Source organism: Pavona decussata, unplaced genomic scaffold, assembly GCF_977016875.1.
Source record: "Pavona decussata unplaced genomic scaffold, jaPavDecu1.1 SCAFFOLD_105, whole genome shotgun sequence".
Classification (NCBI taxonomy): Eukaryota; Metazoa; Cnidaria; class Anthozoa; order Scleractinia; family Agariciidae; genus Pavona; species Pavona decussata.
This window is the reverse complement of record NW_028145519.1, coordinates 1,957,304-1,981,878: the sequence shown is the minus strand read 5'-3', so window position 1 is coordinate 1,981,878 and position 24,575 is coordinate 1,957,304. Positions and strand designations below refer to the sequence as shown.

General features: G+C 38.9%; 1 protein-coding gene and 1 pseudogene across 2 annotated transcripts in view; both read right to left on the bottom strand.

Moving 5' to 3' along the window:
- LOC146471355 (uncharacterized) overlaps positions 1 to 15,181 on the bottom strand; it is a 31,196-nt gene extending 16,015 nt beyond the window's left edge. Inside the window, exons 1-2 of the mRNA XM_085121035.1 lie at positions 15,046 to 15,181; positions 841 to 1,950 (exon numbers count right to left, since the gene is read on the bottom strand). Of these exons, the coding sequence (XP_084977161.1) occupies positions 841 to 1,927 (1,087 nt within the window). The 5' untranslated portion in view covers positions 1,928 to 1,950; positions 15,046 to 15,181. The remainder of the gene's footprint in view (positions 1 to 840; positions 1,951 to 15,045) is intronic.
- A 4,911-nt stretch (positions 15,182 to 20,092) lies between these two features.
- Positions 20,093 to 24,575, bottom strand: part of LOC146471351 (uncharacterized) — a 39,373-nt pseudogene continuing 34,890 nt past the window's right edge. The window contains exon 4 of the transcript XR_014866849.1: positions 20,093 to 22,725. The product of XR_014866849.1 is annotated as an uncharacterized LOC146471351 (transcript). The remainder of the gene's footprint in view (positions 22,726 to 24,575) is intronic.

Genomic DNA, 24,575 nt, shown 5'->3' with positions numbered 1-24,575 from the left:
TGCACGTGACAGGATTATAACAGTTCCCCTACGCGGAATTAATATTTTTGAATAGTTTAGGGCTATAGTAAATTTTTAAAACCTTTGGATGTGAATGCATTTGGGAAGTTTGGAAAGTAGTTAAGAAGCTAGAGTTGCTCATGGGGTACTTTTACGTTTCTTTTGTGCTCTCCAAACTTCCCGCGTAAATCCATAAATGTCTGGACAAACTAGGCGACAAGTCGCTTACGACACGTCGCGGCTACAAGTCGCAGCAACCAATCGCCTGTTGTGACATGTTGAATCAGTCTGGTTTAAATTATTGTCGCGGCGACAGAATTTTGTCGCTGCGATCAGTTGCGCGAATTCAAACTAGTTTGAATTCGTGCGACTGATCGCAGCGACAAAATGAGTGAAAGCAGCGTTGTTGCAGAGTGTGTACTCTTCAGTACACACGGAGCGACTTGTTGCCTACTGTATCCAGACCTTAACTCCATATACGCATGCTAAGCATGAACCAATTGTTAATTAGACAAACACAGTGGACTGAAGATCTTTCACAATACTCTCTAACAACAAAGGAAACTTTTTCTAGTCCTGAAAGCGTTCACGGTAATAGGCCTTGACTGAAAAATTCTGTTTTTTCACATCGTTACGATTTCAAAGAAAGGAGATGTAGGGATACAAGTGTCACTCGCTTGCCGTAGCATTAACGAGGAGTTGCACTGAGCCTCATTTTTTGTTCGCTTATTGTTTTTGAGGTGTGGTTGGCTCTTCATTTAGATTCCATTACCATGGACGCCGACGAAAACATGCACGAGAAGAGGAGAAAGAGCATGAGGGACAACTTAAGTTAATGACTTATCATATGATTTTCATAGTGACCAAGAAGTAGCACATCACTACTGAACTCCTCTTGGCAAATCCAGCAGATGTGTTTTTCAACCTGACCAGATTGGGTTTGTGTGGAAATGTTGTCTTGAATAGAATCCGTGGCATTCTTGTGAGTTCTTTTATGTTTCCTTAAACTTCCGAAGCGCCTAAAAAACGTGTTGCACTCCTTGCATTCATATGCCCTCTCATTAGTATGAACTCTTTCATGTCTCTTTAAATTTCCTGCTTGACTAAAACACTTACCACACTGTTTGCATTCATAAGGCTTCTCTCCAGTATGAACTCTTTGATGTCTTCTTAGATGTCCTGCTAGACTAAAGCACTTGCCACACTCTTTGCATTCATATGGCTTCTCTCCACGATGAACTCTTTCATGTTTTCTTAAACTTCCGTAGCGCCTAAAAAACGTGTTGCACTGCTTGCATTCATATGCCTTCTCTTGAGTATGAACTCTTTTATGTCTTCTTAGAAGTCCGGCTTGACTAAAACACTTGCCACACTGTTTGCATTCATAAGGCTTCTCTCCAGTATGAACTCTTTCATGTCTCCTTAAATTTCCTGCTCGACTAAAACAATTGCCACACCGTTTGCATAAATAAGGCTTATCTCCGGTATGAACTCTTTCATGTGCCCTTAAAGTTCCTCGTTGACTAAAACACTTGCCACACTGTTTGCATTCATAAGGCTTCTCTCCAGTATGAACTCTTTCATGTGTTCTTAAATTTTCTGCTTGACTAAAATACTTGCCACACTGTTTGCATTGATATGGCTTCTCTCCATTATGAACTCTTTCATGGGTCCTTAGATGCCCTGCTCGACCAAAACACTTGCCACACTGTTTGCATTCATATGGCTTCTCTCCAGTATGAACTCTTTCATGTGTCCTTAAATGTCCTGCTTCTCTAAAACACTTGCCACACTGTTTGCATTCATAAGGCTTCTCTCCAGTGTGAACTCTCTTATGTTTTGTTAGATGTCCCGCTTGACCAAAACTCTTCCCACATACAAGACATCCGTACGCTTGGGCTATTTCATGCCTCGAAAATCCTGGCATCCTGCTTTAGTGCTGTTTGTTATCTGAAACTTAATTAAAAACACCTCAGTATGACAAAAAAGTTGTAGAAAAAGAATCACGCTGTCAGCAATTTTCCCCCCAAAAAGCAAATTTTGCATTGAAAGTTTTACAACAGGTAAAAAGCAGAAAGTTACTAACATCTCATTTAGCTGTTTGGTCATGATAAATGTGTTTATGGTAGTTTACAACACTCGTACATGCACAAATACTAGATGTCTCTCGTTAAATAGTGCAGTTACTACCCTGGGTTCTCTCTGGGTCCCTCGAATACTACAATGACAACTGTCCAGAGAGGTTGGAAGCTTATCTCTTGTCCTTAAAGCAACAATCATCCTATGATTCATTAAAATTTTCAACTCTATTTTAAGAGCGGCTTTCTGTAACTATCACCTATCGCCATGCAAGATAGAAAAATTCGATTTTCTCAAACTTTGCCATAATAAAGGGCTTTGCTAACTTGTTGCAAAAATTGAAATTTGAAGTTGTTTGGATTTTTATTTTCTTGTCGAGACGAGGTTTAGTAATTTTCTCTCACAGCGTCCAAAATCGGTCCTGAAATTGCACTTTTATCGAAGGTTAGCAAACCAAAACGGAAACCGTTCCAGCAAAAACTGATGCATGCCATTAAAATGTCATCCTTCAACGGCGATTTAGAGCTGTGAGGTCTTAATGAATTTCGATCCTGAATTTCGTATGGAATTCCAAAATTATGCCTCGCGGAAGTATTGCGTGACGTTCAATTTTGACCAGATTCGTGGGCAAAAAAAATCGACCTGGTACATGAATTTACCCACTAAATTTATTATTACCGCCAAAAGTATCATTTTATCTTAGCTTTTACCGAAAATGTAGCTTGGGTAAATGAAACGGCAAATTGTGAGAGCGTGTTGAAAACAAGACACTCGCGCTAATTGATTGACAGCTGACCCGCCATGTTGCGAGTATTATCACGGTTAACTCACATAAAAAAAGTTTGACTCTGTGTTAAATGTACATAAAAAGTCTATTGTGTCCCTCAAATATCCGATCGATATATCATCTCCAATATATAAGTCATTACCAGGGAAAAACGACCATTGTTGTTGCCAAATGTAGCGGTTATATTTTGAATTACTTATACGATCCGACACGCAATCTATTTATAACTCAATATCGTCAAAAGTTTAAAAAAACCCTTGTGTGACATATATGAAATTTAATATCTGGAAGTACTTTTTACCTTTATCTCGAAAAATTGTGGCGTCACTGGATAAACAATCGCATTTACGAGACTTTCATGCAGTAAATAAACTGTTACACGTCGTTTGAATTACCTTGTGAACACAGGATACCCAATACCGACTAGTCGTTAAGCGTTACTATCTTGCGTCTTTGTTGTTTTTGTTTCCAAATTATTTTATGCTGGAGTCTTTTTGCGCTTTAGTTTTCTTTTTAAACTAAGAATGTTAAATAAACGGAAGTATTTAAGATGATCGCTCACTGCGAAGTGTTACTCATGTTTTGCTGACAAGGTTATTCGCACAGGCCAGGTATTGTACTAGTCATGGTCATCACTTGTACCAATCTTACTGTTCATTTCTAGTAGAATTACGCAATCCCGCATCCTGGTATTGCCCTAGTGCTCACGGTCAGTTGCTTAGTGAAATACGTTGAAATATTCAAATATAAACTGTCTAGCTGTCTAGTCGGGCCTGTTACTGGATTAATGTATCGGTAATAAATTTCTATACATATCTGCCAAACTTGTTAGAGGCGTTTGTGGATGCAGTTCCGATAGTCTTTCAACTGGAGATTCGTTGTGAAGCGAAACTCATACTCGCTCGAGTAGGTAAGGAACATTGTTCCTATTTTGTAGTTGCCTGGCCAAATGTACAGACAACCTCTCTCCTCCTACACTCGAGATATATACATAGCGGACCCTCAAGACGAGAGGTATGAGTGTGAGCAAGTATACCAGTTTTCCACTCTTCAGGGCATAATGGTCTCCGGTCGGTAATCCAGCACTGATGAGATTTTCTGGGTTGCGGTAGGGCTTTTTTGCTCTTACAGAAAGACTTAGGGCCTGTTCACATGGAGGTGGGGGACCCCAGGTAGGTGAGGTACCCCGCTTCGGTGGGGTTACCAATCTCTCCATACAATCTCTCTTTATTTCTTGATTGCGTTCACATGTGAAGTGGGGTACCTCACCGAGGCGGGTTGCCCGGTCAGCCGAGGCGGGTAACCCGCTTAGCTGGGGTGAGTTTTCTCCATGTGAATGCTGGAGGTGGGGTGGGGTGATGTTCATCCGGGCAATTGTCTCTGAATTCAGTACAAGCTTGGCGAGCTTTTTCGCAGATATCACCTTCAAAATATCGACAACAATGCCATTGAAGAAAGTTCTGAAGGAGTTGAAGGTGCATTTGTCGAGTCTGATAACCAAGCTGGTCTACCGGTCTTGGATGAAGGTGAAGTCGTGCCCGTAGAACAACGAAACGAAAAGTGTCTTCCATCCGCCATCTTTATTGATATATGTACTTAGCGACCACGCGGTAGCTTTTTAAACCTCACCCCAGCGCCCCGGGGTTGCATGTGAAGGCCTGTTTTTTCTGACCCCGGGTAGATGGGGTACCTCACCTACCTGGGGTCCCCCACCTCCATGTGAACAGGCCCTTACTCTAGCCGGAGCCTGCCTGGCTATCATGGCGATCTTGTCCGAATTTTCTCGTCGATGTGAAAGGGTTTTATTAAACTTTCCCACGATTGAAATTCCTTGTCAAATGTATCTGTCAGTACTTCCCAAATGTTACACATTAACCACCGACTGACACGGACGATTGCACGCCAGTAGAGGATCTATTATGCGTGACCTGAAAAGTTTGGGGTAGCGCAGGGTCTGGGGGGGGGGGGGGGGGGGTTGGCACTAACCAACCCTGACCCTAACGACATTTTGTACTTCCCTAACCTTGGAAAAAACTATATCTATAGACAGTCACCTTGGTTCTGACAGGTAATGGGCTCCTGGTTCTGACAAACTCTGTAGGTTAGATACCCAACCCTCATCATCAACATTATTTATTTGCCTTACTAAAAAAAGGAATCATTCAATTTACAAGTTAAAGTAATGGCGAGGAGACCCTCGCTGAATATACATAACATGGTCGACCAGGTTATCATTAAAGCTGACTTTTCTGCCGTTGTTTCATTTATTAATTTTTTCTTTCTTTTTTTTCCTCGTTTCAATCTGCATTTCACGTCTTTGAACGAATATGTAGCGCAAATCCATAAATTAATAAAATCTTCGAGGAGGAGGCGGAGGGGGTAATTGAAGATATCTGTACTGAGATTCCAAAGACAACCTCCGGGTACCTGGTACCCAAAGGTAGCCTGGGCGTCCTTATGATTAGGCTATGGATCGTAGTGTTATGGAACAGCTGAGTGATGGATGAAACGTTTGCAGTTTTCATGCAGAAGCAAATCTGCCACTCCACCAAAATTCACTGTACAACAAAGTTTTTCGCACTAAAAGGCTAGAGATTATTACTTGGTTGCAAAGCTGATATGAATCATAACGTTGCCCTATTTTCCTACTTTAGCCTGGAACGTTCAGTGCAGTAGATTTAGTATTTCATTATTACCTTACAGGAGTGTTTGAAATCGACAAAACTCATCTTGAACTGACTATTTGTCCGAGGCACCGTGACCTGTTTGGGGTTAGATGGCGATCTAACAAAAAGAACTCTGCTGCTCCGAGTTCATGGTGTTCGTGCTTAAGCAGAGAACGCCGGCGGTATTACCCTGTTCCGGTCCGTCACCATTTTATCGTTTTCAATGTTTCAGAAAAAATAAAAAATAAAAATAAAAAGGATGCTACCTAGCGAAACCGTTACAGTGACGCCAAAGTCAGCCCGATGTAGCGTGCCCTACAGGAGTAACTGCTGTATGCCATCCTTCGGACGTATAACTGTGGGGTCCAAGTTACTTGAGAATCCTTTTCTGTTGGTGTTTGATATTACTAGAGTCAAACCTCCCGTAAGCCACCACCCAAACAAAATGTCAAGCCTAGGTGGTCTCTTACGGGAGGTGGTCGCTTACGAGAGGTCAGACCACAAGGGGTCAAAAATTTTGAACTCATTAGCATAAGGTGAATTCAGAGGTTTAGTAGCCACAATAACGTTTTTTAACTTTCCAAAATTATATTGCCACTAATTTCAGTATCCAAGGTGATGGTTCGCCTGTGATAAATTAACCAATACGACGATTGTGACATTCACGTCCCCTGAACTACCGGCCAAGAATGTATATGTGATAATGTTACAAAGGTCAATTTTCGAACTCCTAACAGGGGATAGATATGAGGACTTTTGTCGCGTATGTGACAAGTGGTCGCTTACGGGAGGTTAAAAACAAAAACAAAGTCTAAAAGTGGTCGCGGTCGCCTACAAGAGGTGGTCGCTTACGAGGCGTTCCAACTACATGTATAGTGATTTGAGTGAGGATATTTTGGTATTTTGGAAAAGTGGTAGCTCAAGAGAGGTGGTCGCGTACGAGAGGTGGACGCAAGGGAAGGTTCGACTGCAAGAGGGAAAGGCGGGAGTGTAACTTGGGGCAAAGTGCATAAGAAAAACGTGGGATGCCTGTGTCTAGCTCTAGGGAACAGTTTTGAATGTTAATGAATGTTCCGTATACGCATCCGGACTTAATCTTCTAAAATGTTGGAATTATCTCATCTAGATAACCTCGACTGAGGTAAAAAGTACTTCAAGATATTGAGTTTACTGTATTTATCATAAGTTTTCCTCAAGTTGTTTGTCGATAATGATTTTTACAACTGATATTATGTTGCGTGCATTCCTAGGCTTCGCAATTTAAAATAAACTGTACATGAAACTACGAAAATGGTCATTTTATCTTGATACTGATTTACACAGACGAAACCTGACATCGCACAGCATTTAATACACCATCTAACAGTTTTTGGATAACCTTTTGCGATAGTGCTCGCGGCGTGGAAAGTCAAAACAAACTAGCTTGATCACTTTGGTTTGAAGACTGAGGACGCTCGCAGAATTTGTCATTTCATTTACCCAAGCTAGTTTCTCGATAAAAGCTAAAACAAATGATACTTTCGGTTGGAATAATAGCTTCGATAGGCAAACCCATCTATTGCACTAGTTTTCGAGAAATGTTTGTCAGTTTATATCACCTGATATGTGGTTGTGTAAACAAATCAAAATGAAACCGCTACACTTACAATTGGCAACAAAAATGGTCGTTTCGCACTGGTATTGACTTTAATGTGGGATATAATATATTGCTCAGATATCTGAGGGACACAAAAGAGTTTTTACGTACATTTAACACAGAGTTGAACTTTTTTATATAAATTAACCGTGATAATACTCGCACATGGCGGGTCAACATGCGCGAGTGTCTTGTTTTTAACACGCTCTCACAATTTGCCGTTTCATTTACCCAAGCTACATTTTCGGTAAAAGCTAAGATAAAATGATACTTTTGGCGGTAATAATAGTTTTGATAGGTAAATTCATGTACCAGATCGATTGTTTTGCTTCCGAATCTGGCCAAAATTGAACGTCACGCAATACTTCCGCGAGGCATAATTTTGGAAATTCCATAAGAAATTCAGGATCAAAATTCATTGAGACCTAACAGCTCTAAATCGCCGTTGAAGGATGATGTTTTAATGGCATGCATCAGTTTTTGCTGGTACGATTTCCGTTTTGGTTTGCTAACCTTCGATAAAAGTGCAATTTCAGGACCGATTTTGGACGCTGTGAGAGGAAATTACTAAACCTCGTCTCGACAAGAAAATAAAAATCCAAACAACTTCAAAGTTCAATTTTTATGTCTACGGCTTCTAGAGAAGCGTAGACACTATGTCATCGGGTGTGAAAGAGTGTAAGAGTGTAAATGCCACAGGAATCCCAAATGGAATACTATCGAAAGCCGACGCTAATCCTCGACTGACCGAGATCTAAGCGATTGTATTTGCGGATCAGGACAATGGCGACAATACGGTAAATGATGTTTTCCGATGTTGATTTGCTTTTTACAAATAGTTTAAGTGATGATTTGAACCAGAATTCTGTAACTTCTGTAATTTTCATCGCAAACGTGCCCGAATTTACTGCGAGTGATCGCTTTGAACAAACACGGAGTGTCTTCAAATTTTACATGCGTGTTTGCACGCACGCAAAAAAACTGAAAGTTTTTTGCCTCTAATAGCAAATGCATCGTTTCTTTCAATAAAATGTTTTTTTTGGAAAGCTTTTTGTTGATTTTTGTGTCTTTGTCAATTCATATATGCGTTTGAGAAGCGACAAATGCGTAATCAAGGACAATTTGCACAAGCGGGTTGAAATTTGATATGCCAAAGGTCTTCATCAACATGCCATGAATTTTGGCAATAGAACCTCCCGTAAGCGACCACCCATAATGTCAAGGATATGTGGTCGCTTACGGGAGGTGGTCGCTTACCAGAGGTCAGACCACAGGGGGGGGGGGGGGGGGGGGTGAGGGGGTCTAACGCTTTTGCCAGTGCTTATCGAAACCCAAAGTAAAAACTTTTCTTTAGACTACCTGACTTAAAAGCAAACAGTAAGCGGCATGTTTGCAATGTTACATTGCAAGCGTAACACATCAACAACTTTGGCGTTTGTTTGTTACATAATCCAGTTGACGTTCTTTATCGCCACAACTTTTCTGTTGGATAATTCAAGGTTGGGAGAGTCATCACCGGTCGTGCATGTACATGCATGCTATTTACCAGATAAGAGAGTTTCTTTCCTATAAGGGATTCAACCTGATTAAAGTTTATTTCAGTGTACATCATAGTGCATGTATATGTAATGATGTGGGCCAATATGTTACAATCAGTTTCAGCCCGTGAGAGAAACAGCAGATTGTGTGTCAAGTGGTCGCCTACGGGAGGTTAAAAACAATTGAAAATTTTAAAGAATTATCTCTAAAAGTGGTCGCTTACGGGAGGTGGTCGCTTACGAGAGGTGGTCGCCTACGAGAGGTTCCATCTATAGTGATTTGACTTGAAAACTTTTGGTATTTTGGAAAAGTGGTCGCTAATGAGGGGTGGTCGCTGACGAGAGGTGGTCGCAAAGGGAGGTTCGACTGTATTTTTGCGTTCAAGTGTGTTTTTCGGCAAATGATTAATAGGTGACCATATTATTTTCCGTCAGAAAACATTTGTTTAATCATTCCAACTTAATATGCAGTTAATTTTGGAAGCCAACGATATTTATTTATCTACTGCGCATTTTATTCAGTTTAAACCGCTCTAGGAAAAAGTTAATTTATGCGAAAACTATGGAAACACGACAGGAGTCAAAGGGCTAAAGAATGATACTTGCCATTCATAAGTTCAGTATAGATTAATTAATAGTTTCTGTTGCATTTTATGCAACAGATTAGAACTTTGCTTTCAGTACTTTATGTTTAGAACTTTGCTACATTGCTTTCAGCACAAAGTTGTGGTTTACGTTGTAAGATTATATTTAACAAATCGACGGCAGTTTTCTATGGTCTATACTCTTTTAGCATACCTCAGTGACCGACTATCGCGTAACGCGCAATCTGATTGGCTGCACAGGTGCCGTCTATCGATCGATAGACGGCAGTTTGTCAGAGCGCGCGCGATTTAGCATGCATCATTGCACAACATGTCAAAATTTATGAAATAAAAAGATTTTTTTGCTTCATAGATCGATCACTGAGGTATGCTAAAACAATTAAACGGCTCGCTCTCGGTTTCTATCGCCTTTGATAGTTGGCTCGGGGCTTCGCCCCTCGCCAACTATCAGCCGATAGAAACCTCGAGCTCGCCGTCTAATTGTTAAATAGACCATAAAATGACGTTCAAAACTCAAGTGGAACCACGAGCCGCAGGCGAGTGGTTTCACTGCCAAGTTTTGGACATTTTATGGCATCATTTTATGGTCTATGAGAGTAAAGATCATAGAAAACTGCCATCGATTTGTTTTTTTACAATAACATGGAAAAAGTACGAGCGGAATTGACTATTTTTTTCGTTGAGAAAGCGCGCGCGTTACATCTGACGTCATTTTTATTGTCTGTACTCTTAGAGACAATAGCTACGAGCCAATCAGCGCGCGAGAATTTGGACAGTTATTGTAAAAAATATATTGTTTATGTTAGAATAAAGTTACAGTTCTCTTCATACAAAATGTTTGTGGTAAACGATACCAGCTTAATCTCTTCTCACCAGTATTCTGTGCAACATTTTTACAACCATTTTTTTATCTCTATCCTATTTCCACTCCTCCCTCTTCGTTTTCATTTCAGTCTTATTTCCCTTTTCTTCAATTCTTTTATATCACATTTCTATACCAGTACTGCAGTAGACACATGCAGTCTGAGACTGCCTATTTTTGTAACAAGTTAGCAGAGCCCTTTATTATGGCAAAGTTTGAGAAAATCGAATTTTTCTATCATGCATGGTGATAGTTGATAGTTACAGCAAGCCGCTCTTAAACGGACAACTAAGACAAAAGAAAAACAGCGACAATCCGGCAATCATTTTGTGTTGTTTATTCTGTTTCTTTTATCTGGAACAGCTAAGATAAAACTGGATGATTGAATTAATACTGAGTAATTTAACAACCAAAGCTTCCACCAACAGTCACATTGCAACAAATCTTGCTTGTAAAAGGAGCATACCTATAACATTCTATTTTTGGTTATGTTGGTTATTTTAGGCCCTAAAGGAACTAAAATTTATTACTGTACACAGACCTTTTAATTATTCAGTTATTTATAGGCTGATTGTATTAAGCTAATTGCACTGCAGTGGCAGACCTGAGTTTAATTGGTTACAACACCAAGTTGTAACCGTTTAATTTATCAGTCAGGATTATCTGACAATTAGCATTCTTACTATCATGTGGGTCATTCACTAAATAAAGAACTGAACCAAGAGGGAGACTGTAAGATGATATGCACGTATATGCATACTGCAGTCTGGACCATTCTTATAAGCTAATTAACATACTGTAGGTTCCCTGTTTCCTTGTTTGGTTCCTCACATGCGAGGAACCAGCCATCATCATCCTTAACGTACTGTATATACATGTACACATTGTGGATATCAAACACCACTGCGACACAACTTGAATTTGTCTGCTTGAGGTTTGCTTGCTCTACAACATGAACATGTCCTGGATGCTTATGACGACAACTGCTGGCATTCATATCGTGGCGAAATGCAACTGTTCATGTTTCCTAAGTTATTTTTTAGTGCTCATTCTTTGAGCTACCTGTGGCAGACTGCCATGTTATGTTTTAAGCCTGGTAAATATGGCAGACAGGATGCATGGCATGTTAAATATGGTATGATGAATATGGCATGGAAGATGCACACCATATATAGTATTCTAGTCCATGTGAGCAGCTTTTGTTTTACCTCTTTTGCTACCACCTTACAGGATGCTTTTGCATGCAGGATGCATGCGATAAACAAACTTGTTGATGTAGTGATGTTGTTGATGTGGTGATGTAAACCCTTTCGTTCATTTTATCTCACCCACACATATTTCAACTTGCAAAGGCTCATGGTATTGATGATGCCTGAAAGTTCTTCTTAGTTTAAACAAAGTTCAATTTGAAAGGAATCATGAATAAAGAAAAGGTTTTTATTTTGTCATCTGTCCTAGCCCAGAGGTTTCACTGTGTGGGTCGCAAACAAGTATGCAACGGCATTATTCAACTCACTGTAACACTGCCCAAATATGGTCAGTGGTGCACTCGATATACATCCTCGGTACACAGCAGATGCCCTGCGATGTATGTCATGTTATGTGGCAGGGAGAAAATTGGCAAAATAAAGATAGTCTCCAGCTTTTCTGCAATAAAACTATGCTTTTTTGTTAATGATTGAGTGGAATAATAAAACAATTCTGCTCAATATTGCAGGCAATAATTAGTGCCATTTCACAGGATAAATGTTTAACCCAATTGATATTTTCTCCACAATCAATGTCCATGTATGGTATACCATTTTAAAAAGCTACGCATGAGTGTATTTCATAACTGATATAATTATCAATGAGAAAAGTTATGGCTTTGAAATAAATGGCCTTAAAACGTAAAAATTTAAAAGTCCAAAATCGTCCTAATCCTTTTGTATATTAGGTATACCCCAAAACTATAGCTTATTTTGCAGTTCTCAACATCTTCATTAATGTGAGAGCTTCTAGGGGAAAAAATTGGAAAGTTATGGGGGTGGTCAACCATATCACATTTGGGAGGGGGTTACGTTTTTTCCTTTTAGTAAGTAGATCTTTACAAGACCATCTTGGTGTCAAAAATTCATAGAAATCTGTCTAATATTGAAAGAGTTATGGCATTATGTGCCAATTGCCACTCTTAGGGATTAAAGGGTTAATGTGCAATATTAAAAACTATCACTGTTAAAAATGAATCAGGTCAATTTTAATCAGCTTCTCTATAACTATAATAAATATTGTTAGTGTAATGTTATTGAGGCATAAATCAGGCTAGATTATAAGCACAATACATTTAATGAATCGACACAAATCGACACTTCAATTCAATTCAATTCAATTGATCAATTCAGTTGTAATGCAGACAGCTTCCCCTTGCCCTGTCTCAGTGAAGTTCACATTTCTAGCTAAATGCAAAAACCTCACCAAGACAGAAATAAGGAGCTGGTCTTGAGGGTCTCTGCCTTAGACAGAGACGACTAAAGTCACATTCGACCAATTTGAAGGCATATGTGTTAAGCAGTTCATTTAGCTTGACAGTGAAAGTACATAATAATGCATCAAGTTCACCATTTTTTTCCCTTTTTTGTAACAGTAATAATAATAATAATAATAATAATAATAATAATAATAATAATAATAATAATAATAATTTAAAATAGAATGAGCAATAATAAAAACAAACAACACTGCAATGTCTTCATGATGCCATTGGCTCTTGACATTTGAAATTGACAATGGCGTCTTGAAGCCACCAAAACACTCTTCATTTTTATTATCACTCATTTAATTTATAATAGAGCGGTTTTCATTTGAGTGTCAAAAGTCATTTCGCATGGTTTGCTTTGGTTTTAAATAAACAAAAGAAATATATAAACCAACTTTGTTTAACGAGGGTGACACTTAACAGTCTGACGATTGACAAACCTGTGACGCTCGGATTGAATTGGAAATATAATTGATTGGAATTGGAAATTGGAAATGTTGGTTTTTGTAAAGGGAGGAAAACCGGAAAACCAAGAGAAAAACCCTTGGAGCAAGGACGAGAACCACCAACTTACTCCACACATGACGTTGAGTCCGGGAATCGAACCCGGTTTTTGCATTAATATGCTCTGTGATTGGTTTACACAACTTGTGCCACTTTCTCAACCAATGAGTATCCAAACCAAAACCAATCATGTTTTCGTGACACGCATTTTTCCCATTTAAATTCTGATTGGCTCGTTGTACTGTTTACAACCGTTTCAATTGGCCAGAGTAATTACTTTGGGTTTGGTTTTACAACACTCAAAAAAATTATTGGAAACCGTTCTATCACTCAAAATCAAAATTGATTTGAAATACATGTAATAGCAATAATCAACTTTATTTAGGGAGGGTGACACTTCACAATATACTTATTATAACATGTATCTGAAGAACTAGTCCAGTTCTCAAACATAAGCAAAATATATCAAAATAGAGGATGTACAGGTGTACAACAAATAAAACTCACATAAAATGACTGAATAACAACAAGAGTAAACACTGGATCATTATTGCATTAAACCAAAAATGTTCTATCAAGAAGTATAAAACACCCACTGCAGACTACAGAAGAAGGGCAAAATTTAGTGAGCAGATTGCAGACCATGGCAGAAATACAGACTAAGCTGAGGCTAGAACCAGAAAGTCATTAACCCTTTTAGGTCTGAATAAATGAGGTTGGATGGCCTCAAAACAACTCTTACTCGTCTGCTTGTAACCTTCATCTTAGTTTTTACACCAAATAAAATTACTTAACTTCTTTCATTAATACGTGTAGCAGGTTAACAAGATGTTTGCATGATTGTGACTAAATAGAACCAAGTATTTAAGGACAGTGCCTACTATTGTTACTGCGCATACGTTCTGCGCATCTCAAGATACTCGGGTTTCCTATGGGTGGTGCCTACTAATACAGGGATAATTTTGCGCGGTTTAAAACTATACGGGGAAAGCAGAACTTAGCAAGTGCTTTTGGTATCTCAAAGGAAAATTAGGGTAACCATGCATTTTTCAGAGATAATTAAACTTCAATTTAGGAAAAAAATCCCATACATTGCTTTATATTTTGGCGCTTTTTAGAGATATCATTGCTTAATTATCTCTGAAAAATGCGCGGTTACCCCCAATTTTCTTTTTCGATTCCAAGAGGCCTTGCTAAGATCTGTTTTTCCCGCATAGTCATAAGCCGCACAAAAATACTTCGGTATTAGTAGGTACTGTCCTTAATTGTTGCATGTTTTGTCAATATTTTGACCTCAAAAGATCTTTAGCTGAGCTCTGTGGTTTTTGCCTGTTTATTTGACTTCTTGTTGTTCCTGTTTGGTTTACAGCTGTTTCACCAAAGTTTACATTTTGCCTTGGTCTGCAATCTCTTCCCTGCATTTTCCCATCGGCCTACAGTCTGCATTTCACTCCGGGTCTGTAGTCTGCAGTCTAAAGTCCGCAGTCTTTGTTTTACACTGACCAAATGTTCTATCATCATTAGTTTAAGTTGTCGAGTTGTTTTGCTCAGCGAACCAGCCAAACAAGCCGGCTTATTCTTTAGCCGTCAGGTGTTTATAGTTTTCGGGTAGTGAATATTTTCAAAAGTCAAATTTTACCCCAAAAATCAGCAAACAATGTATCTCCCTGGATAAAGTAGGATTCTCAAACAAAACTCCGATCCACTGTGCATGTATTGGGCAGAATGCTGGTTCTACTCTCCCGAATATCAAATGTGTTGGTTAAAATCTACCATTCCTTCCCTCAATCAATTACCGCTGTTCCCCAATCATTTCTAATACAGCTAAAAGTAAACTGAATAGTTTGTCTTACCTGCAAATAAAGAAATCTTGCCGCTCACTCGATCAACAACCCAAGCACAACAGATCAGCGAAGAACTTTTACCAACGGGGCGGTTACTCAGCCGGGTGGACGCGTTCAATGGTGGACTGGACTTTGGATTGAAGAAGTGTAAGTTGAAATCAATATTTTGGTGGTATTTTGGTAGTATTTGAAATTTGCATAGTTTTGATGTTGTTTACTAGGAACGGATCCCAGAATGCAGCACATCTCGGCTGCTTCACCTGAACCGTCATTTTAACTAGCGTAACTCCTTTTGTTACTGCGCATACGCTGTTCTGCGCGTGTCAGAATGGTTGCCTACTAATTCAAAGGTTTTTCTTTTTAATTTCTTTTCGCGGTATGTGACGATGCAGGAAAAAAAGATGTTAGCAAGGTCTATTTCAATAGAACAGGGAAATTAGGGATAACCACGCATTTATCAGAGATAATTAAGCTTTAATTTGAAAATAAAAAAATACATTGTTAATAATGTAATTTAAACCGTTTTAGAGTTATTAAAAATTTGTGAACTGTTCGTGGCTAGTCTGACGCGGCATTTCATCTCGACAAAGAGATTCTCCATAGGCCTTTCACAATTTATAGGCAAACTCGTTGAGCATCACGCTTAAAGTCCCGTCCGCAAATTAAAGATGTTAGCAGTCTGGCCCTCTATCGCAGAAGGATTCCCAACCGCACGTAAATATCTTGCGGACTACAATCTCGTACCCCGAGTCTTCTTTCCCTTCACTCGAGGTTCGAGATTACAATAAAAACTGAACAAAAATATTCACTTATATCTAGGCACCATCCTTAACAACAGAGGAAGAAAAATAACGGAATTAATCATTCTCGACATTTTTCCTACACCCGAGTTATCTTCCTGACCACGTACGGACACAGGGTGTGAGAATGTTTTGGACCTATAGCCTTCGGTCGATTCCTTGACCTCTCAAGTCACTTCACACATACGCAGGGAAAGTTCATTGCTCTCTCGGAGCAATCTCGTTCCCAGAGCCCGCGTAACCTTTATCCAACGGATAAGGGTAACGCGGGCTCTGGGAACACATGCGCAGGGAAAGCTCATTGCTCTCTCGGAGCAATCTCGTTCCCAGAGCCCGCGTAACCTTTATCCAACGGATAAGGGTAACGCGGGCTCTGGGAACACATGCGCAGGAGAAGCTTATTGCTCTCTCGGCGTTGTTATGCGCGCGCGAGTGAAATCCGATTACTATGACGTCATAAAGAGCTTGAACACGCGTTTTAGATTTTCGTAGTTTACAAATCAAGGAGCGAAAAATATTGACGATCACTATCATCAGCGCCCCTCACTGGAAAGGTTGCTCGCAGTCTGATTGTGTGAAGGGCTTCGTCTGCTGTACCGAGGTGAATGGGAATCAGGTGAGGCCAAAATGTTTGAGATGATTTATTTAACTAACTTCTCTTGTTTTATCTTTACAAAGTTCTTGGAAAAAGCGTTTGTGGATGTTGTCTTTTCATCAGTTTAAAAATGAAATTAATGTAAATGTTTGCAATTTAAATGTAAATGACAAACCGATTGAGCCTTTTCAAGTTAAGGTTAGAAAAGGATATTCAAGTAAAATCTTATGAGGACGGATATGAAAATTCCTCCTTTTAGCCGGCAGACGGTTTTGCTCAGTTCGTCTCGATTAAATCAAATACGACTTAAGCGCAACAGTTGGTAGAAAATAAAAGACTAGGGAAATTGAAAACAGAGGATTTACGGAGCAAATTCCTTTGGACTCCTGTTTCACCATAGTCAAGGACTTTCAGTCATACATAGTTTGTATTGTGAGGGTCACTTTGTCCATTTCGCGGAAGGAAGAAGAAAAAAGGATGGCTTGGGGTTGGCGGGGGGAGGGTGGGGAGAGTAAGATAACCAAACAATAGAATCCAGCGGAGAGTAGTGATTCCGCTATTATTTCATGCTACACAAAATTTAAAGGTTAGAAATTGACTTTTGGCCTTATATTATAGCGGGAAAGAGGTGTTAAAGTGGTCCAACTCTCACAGCTTTGGGAAATAAAATTGTTCCCTTTATTTCGTGTATAAACAAAACGATCGATGTTTTTCAGGGAGATTCACCTTCAACAACAAATGACGCACACGACTTGTTGCTTGGCGACCAAGAATCTGTTTCTCGCCTCTCGTTTATAAGCCAATGGGAGGAAATAGTTTTTAAGTATTAAACGTTGAAAGAGACACAAGACTGGCGAGCTGACGGAAACAGAAAGATTAACCAACCAACTACGTCTCTCCACAAGACAGACCCTTCGACACCAAAAACATATTTTAATATACAGACTGAAACAGGGACAACAACAAAATCTTTAATACGAAGTATTCTTTTCTGTCCAATTAAAAAAACACAGTGGTCCGTTCATAATTCAATATATCGGAGACTCCTGTGTGTCCAAAGTGTTTTCCCACCGTGACACAAAATCAGACAAGGCGACTCTGTTTGTCCTCTATAAGAGAAAAGGTAAGTAAAAGAAACCACAACGAAGAAAATCCTATCATAGAAAGAAACGCTGGGAAGGCCACGCAATGTAGAGCAAAAAAATAAGATAAAATGCCAGTAATTCCTATCTTATATTCCACATTCTCAAATGTTTGCCTTCTGTCCCAAGTGTCCCAATCACACCAGACAAGACAGATTCACTTCTGCAATTCCAGATCATGTTTTCAACTTCCATTTTGAGGTTTTGCTAATGTTCAACATTCTCCATTCTCCTTCCCAGAGTCTCTCCTCTTCCCCTGGGGACGGAAAGAGGTGGGACCCTGGGAACGAGTTTGCAATCTTCTCAAGTTCTTTTTCCCACCGCTCACGTATCAAACGGTTGTTACATCAAAAATGGGAAACTATTTCCTTCTTTTCCAGCACAGCAACAGCATCAGCTCTGCAATAAACTGACGTTTGGGGAAACTGGGGTCTTCACCACTTATATGGCACTTCTCCTTGCTTTCGATCTCTTAACATAAAGTCGGTCTGGCTGCTTGTGGATGAAGTGATCTGTAAACAGGTAAAAGCTTTCGTGTTTTTCTATGCACCTCCATAGCTCTTCTTTACTCCATTTGATGATAGCTCATATCTTATTACAGTGTTATTAATTGAACTGCTCATGAAATAAGTGCACTCACAACAGTTCTACGGCATTGTTAATTTACTTATTCTTCAAGGCATGCAATGCCAATCGACGTTATTGAAAGCTTGCTTCAGGCTGGTTCTATCATTACCAGGGTATCAGTGCGATTGGCAAAACATGGCAAAAAGAAATCAAACTTCTAGTATTTTATATTCGGAAGCGGGAGGTTTGGCTTCCCTTAATAGTCTTTTACCCCGAACTTTAGGGGGAAAGGTGAAAACAGAAGAGCTATAATCGGTAAATTTGTGAACACCCTGAACACAAATGGTAATAAATTGGATGTTCTGTCATGTCGTTGAATCAAGAACCTCTCGAGGAAGAACGAATAAGCTAATTATAGCAGCTTGTTTTGCTCGGCTTTTGTTGGCTGAAATTAAATTCTTACACTTTGAAAGCAACAGCATAGCTATTTGGAAATGAGCTGTAACGAAACTAATTGTAGGTATAGAGTGTTGTACAGTAGACGTTATATGCCGGATTTTACACGAACTATCTATTAAGTGCACAATGTACAAAAAACACGGTATTTCCTCTTGTTTCAACGTAAATGTTATTGCTCTTAACTGAAACTGGTCGGTTTTCAACGAACCAGCAAAGAAAACAGCCAAATTTGTCTGTCTTGAATCTTCTAAGTCGAGTGTTGGCACCGTTTTAAAACATAGATAACTAGATAGAGATAAGATAACTTTATTACACACATTCAGGATATCTCTAATAAAAAAAAAGCTTGAAATATAACATCACATTTATTTCATATACCACACGGTCGACATTCAAATCCTAGCAGTACGCAGGATGTTTGTCCCATGAACCTAGTTTAATGGCCTTACCTCCCACGAGGTTCATGTAGCTCAGTGGTAGAGCATCCGAATTAGTAATTGGAAGGTCTTAGGTTCGACTCCTGATAGGAGCACTCGGATTTTTTTCCGAGTATGCCTGTCTCACTTTCTGGAATAATACATCATTCTCATTCATTCACCAGGCTTGAAATATAACATCACATCTATTTCTAAAAACAAAGCTATTTATAAAATTATCATGTGGTAAAAAAATAAAAATAAATCAGTGTAAGCTAAGAAGATCTAATAGCCTATAAAAGACGAAAAAACGGTAGAATTAAAACAAGATATTTTGCGGCGTGGTAACATCGCGATTAGCCAATAAGTAATTTACATGTTCACTATTATCGCTTGCTCTATAGAGCTTTCGCGGCGGTCAAACAATGCTGTGTTGCTACCACTAATGAAACAAATGATGAATCAGAGAATGATCTCTGTAGAGTATGTTGAAGTGCTAAGTGAACCCATGAATTTCCTACTGAGCGTTAACCACAGCAGGTAAATGGGGGAGCACGAAAGGGGAAGAAAAACATTTAAGCTCGGCGGAAATCGATCTCCGGATTTGATCAACCATTGTTCTTCCGACTGAGCTGCGAGGCCATACAGATTGGTGACGGATTCGGAACTTCGAGAGGCTAAGGAACACATTAAACATAGGGGTCTAAATTGAAATTGAAATTGAAATTGGAGAGGGATGAAAACATAACCAATATAGAATAATGCGAAACCGGTACTTGTTTCCTCGGGAAAACTGTCTCACCACGGGTGAGTTGCATAAAATTTAACGTCGGGCGTAACTGCTAACGCCAGACCTTCAGCCCAGTCACATTCAGTATTTTTACGTCTGACGATAGCATTTACGCCCGCCGTTAAGTTTTATGCAATTCGTCCCAGGTCAGTTGATTTACACTGGAACTCATGCATCTGTACAGTTTTGTTAACCACCAATGCAAAACAAACACCGTTCTGCTGTACACATTGACAATCACCGAGTACACGGTAATAACAACGGCAGGCGTTTATTTACTCAAACGCTTACTAACAAAAAAAATAACATATTTTACTGACCACCATTACGTTTCTCTTTACAATAACATAAACAAGAAATATGATCAGAGAAGACGTTTAAATTGTAAAATCGAGTAACAACGTTAGATACTGATAAGCCAAAGCTCTTACAGATATAAACAACCAAATACAAAAAAGAATATTAACAAGCAAAAAGAACAATTAATGGACAAAGTAACGATTGAGCCCACCTTCTTAACAAACGATTTTAAATAAAGCCTGGTTTACATTCTCGACAAAATGATACTAAAAAGTGTGATCTTTGTTAAATATCAACCTGTAAACGTCTTTAAAGAAATTGATCTTTTTATAGCTAATAATTTCAACCTGTTATTTTTTCTGCATTAACTTCCACTTTACAAAAATGTACATGAGGTTAAAAGGCAAACTACAAGTTACCAAAGTGATTGGTTTTGCAAAGGTTCCCTCACACTCTTACAATCATCCTTGTGACCTCTTTTTCCACATTGTCATTCAGCAGTAAACTGTAACAAACAAAACTAACTGCTATGTTGCAAACTGTAACAATAACTCCTCTAATAGAGTGTTTTCATTCACGTGACTACCGGCCATATTGGTTCACTGAAACAAAAGAAAGTATTTGCATAAAAATAGAGTTCAATTCCCAGAGGTTTAGTTTGGGACACCAACATGGCCGCCACTTCTTTGTTTTGGGACACCAACATGGCCGCCGTGACGTCATGTGAAAACACTCTATACTCATGCTTCATCATCATCCATGTTTTAGTAGCGGAGAGTCGGGTTGCATGCTCTTTGAGTAAGTCATTTTCAAAGTTGGTGTGAATTCCTCAAATTCTTTAAGAGCCACACCCATTTTAAAAACTCCCTAACATAAGGTGAACGATGAACGTAATTTCTTTAAAACGAAAAACGATACAAAGCTAAGACATGACATGCAGCATAACCTCACATGTGGCTATACAATGAACCACTTTGAGGTAAATATATTTTGACACTATCAAAATTCATTATCCAAAGAAACTGGAAAAAAATTACCTTGGGAGGTCAATGGGAAAGATGAAGTTGACCTTGGAGTTTTGGACAGAAATTGATAAAAGTGATTCATTGCACAGCGTTAACAAACCACAAGCACTAAAATAACCGTCTGTAATAACAGCTTGTCCATATTACTCTATAACTTTAACTGGCGCCTTCAAATTTCTCTCAGTTTTAATAGGCCATTTCCTAGTTGCTTTCAACCTCAATAAGAAAATGAGGCTAAGTGCAAAGCTTTTGTTATGAAAACTAGTTTTCAAAAATACGCAAACAATACTAATTTTCATTCGAAAAGCTTTGACCTTAGCCTCGCTTTCCTAATGAGGTTTCACAGCATCTCGGAAATGGCCAATTCAAGGCATTGAGCGGTTTTCAATTGCGTGTCGAGAGTAATTACTTCTTTTCTGTGGCCGGTTTTCCTCTAGTACTAGTACTGTGATTGGATAGAGAAATCCGCACCACTTTTTTAAACAACTCAAAGGGAAAACCAAAACCAATCGCTCTTTTACCCGCGCTTAGCGCTAATAACATGTACATGTGTTTGCTTCGAATATTGATTAGTTCATTGCGATGTTAACATTGTATCTAGTTCTCTTGTCATTGGTTAAAGTAGTTACTGTACTTTTCCTTTACTTTTAAGATGCTCAAATAAAACACATTCCATCGAATATAGCAATAACTTCACCATACAAATTCATTAATAAAATGACTTAACTAAAAATTAATCACTTATCATATGACTTTCATAGTGACCAAGAAGTAGCGCTTCACTACTGAACTCCTCTTGACAAATCCAGCAGACATGTTTTTCAACATGATCAGAGTGGGGTTCTATCAAAGTGTAGGTTTGTGTGGACATGTTATCTTGAGTACAATCCGTAGCGTTCTTGTGAACTTTTTCATGTCTTCTTAAACTTCCCAAGCGCGTGAAGAAGATGTTGCACTGTTTGCATTCATATGGCTTCTCTCCAGTGTGAACTCTTTTATGTCTCCTTAAATGTCCTGCTACACTAAAGCACTTGCCACACTGTTTGCATTCATAAGGCTTCTCTCCAGTATGAACTCTTTTATGAATCCTTAGAGTTCCTGCTCGACTAAAACACTTGCCACACTCTTTGCATTAATAAGGCTTCTCTCCACTATGAACTCTTTCATGAATCCTTAGATCTCCTGCCACACTAAAACACTTACCACACTGTTTGCATACATATGGTTTTTCTCCACTATGAACTCTTTCATGATTCCGTAGAGAACTTCCATGACCAAAACACTTGCCACAATGTTTGCATTCATGTGGCTTCTCTCCACTATGAACTCTTTCATGTCTCCTTAGAGTTCCTGCTCGACTAAAACACTTGCCACACTGTTTGCATTCATATGGCTTCTCTCCACTATGAACTCTTTCATGAATCGTTAGATCTCCTGCTTGACTAAAACACTTGCCGCATTGTTTGCATTGATAAGGCCTCTCCCTAGTATGGACTCTTTCATGTCTTCTTAGGCTTTCAGCATCACAAAAACACTTGCCACACAGAAGGCATTTGTAACCTTGACCTCTTTTATACCTCAAGAACCCTGGCATTCTGCTTTAGTGCTGTCTGCTATCTGAAAGGTAATTAAAAACACCTGAATATAACAGAAAAGCTGTGGAAAAAGAATCATGCTGTAAGCATTTTTCCCACAAAAGCAAATAGTTGCATTTAAAGTGTTCACAACAGCTAAAATGCAATGAGTGTGTTGGTATCATTTGATTAGACTGGTTGGTCATGTTATTGCCATGTTTAAGGTATTTTAAAACAGTCGAACAAGCAGGAAATACCAGGGATTTTGCTTTGCCTTGTTTGCCAAAAGGCTTTTGATAGGGTAGAATGGTCCTTTATTCAGAAAACGCTTTCCATCTTCAACTTTGCAAGCAGCATTAAAAGGTGGATCACAACTTTTTATACTAACACAGAAAGCTCTGTGCTGAATAATGGCTTTTACACTGACTACTTCAAAATATCTAGAGATGCAAGGCAAGGCTGCCCACTATCCCCCTATTAGTTTCTCCTCGCTGCTGAGGTTCTAGCCATTCAGATAAGAGAAGATAACAGGATTAAGGGCATCAAAATTTTTGGAACAGAATTTAAGCTGAGCCAGTTCACTGTTGAAACCCTAAATGATTATGGGAAAATATCTTGCTTCAAACTGAACGCTTCTAAAACTAAAGCGATATGGTTGGGTCCATGGAAGAACAAAAAAGCCAAGCCCTTAGGCTTTAAATGGACTAAAGATCCTGTTCGAATTTTAGGAGTATATGTTTCTTACAATGAGGAAGGAAATGTAAAAAGAAAGTTTGTAAAGAAAGTTCAAAACCTGAACACTGCTCTTGATATCTGGAGTTCCAGATATCTGACTATTTTTGGTAGATGTTTGATATTTTGATAAGTATAAAAATGCTTAGGTATTAGTCATCTGACATATTCCACTTAGTGTTGGTAGTGCCTTCAGAAATTATTACGCCGATGATAGTGTCTTTTTTAACTTTATATGGCGCAAAAAGCCAGATAAAACCCAACTTTGAAGTCATGAGCAAGGCTCTTTTAAAGCTTGCTTAGATAGTGAGGTTTCTCTCTGTTCAACAGCCTCATGAAAAGGAAAACTGGAAAGTAATTCCCGAGTACTTCTTTGGCGGTCTAAATAACTATCATGATAAAAGATCCCCTAATAGTGAAAGTATACCTGTCGTTGTTAAGAAAATTTTTGCTTTCTTTTTCTGAACTCAAGAGCCTATGTCATCAGGGCCGTAGCCAGAAAAAAATGAGGACTGAGGCAATATCCATGGTTGAATTCCCCGCCCAGCAATTTAGGGTCTTTATGATGATTACGTTTAAACAAAACACTGGGATCAAACCTTATTTGACAAAAATTCCGCTAAGAGCCCTTAAGGCCATCTCAATCTAGAGATCGAGGTGACGGAAAAACACAAAAAAAGAAGGCAGTTTTCTTTGGGAAGCCGCTGCCTATTTAACATGAATTTTTGCTTAATTTTTCTCATCCATAATTCAGGGCACTGCCTGATTCACGTTATCATTCAACATAATATCATGTTGCGTTAACATATATTTTTTTTACTTATTTAACTGTTTGTGAATTTGTCAACAATGACTGAGGCAAGTGCCTCGGTTTGCCTCATACTGGCTACGGCCCTGGTCATACCCAAATTGGACAAGACTTGGTATTGTTTAATTACAAGGGGATTTTAATCGAAGGTAAAACTTTCTTTAATATCCATTCAAAATCTCTAAAACAATGATGGGCACCTGCTATCTATCCAGGAGTTTCAATATAACTACAATATTAAAATTTGTAACTTTCTCCAGTATTTTCAAGTAAGCTGTATAATACCAAAACAGCCCCTGGAAAAAACCTTTACGTTATGTCATACAGAAAT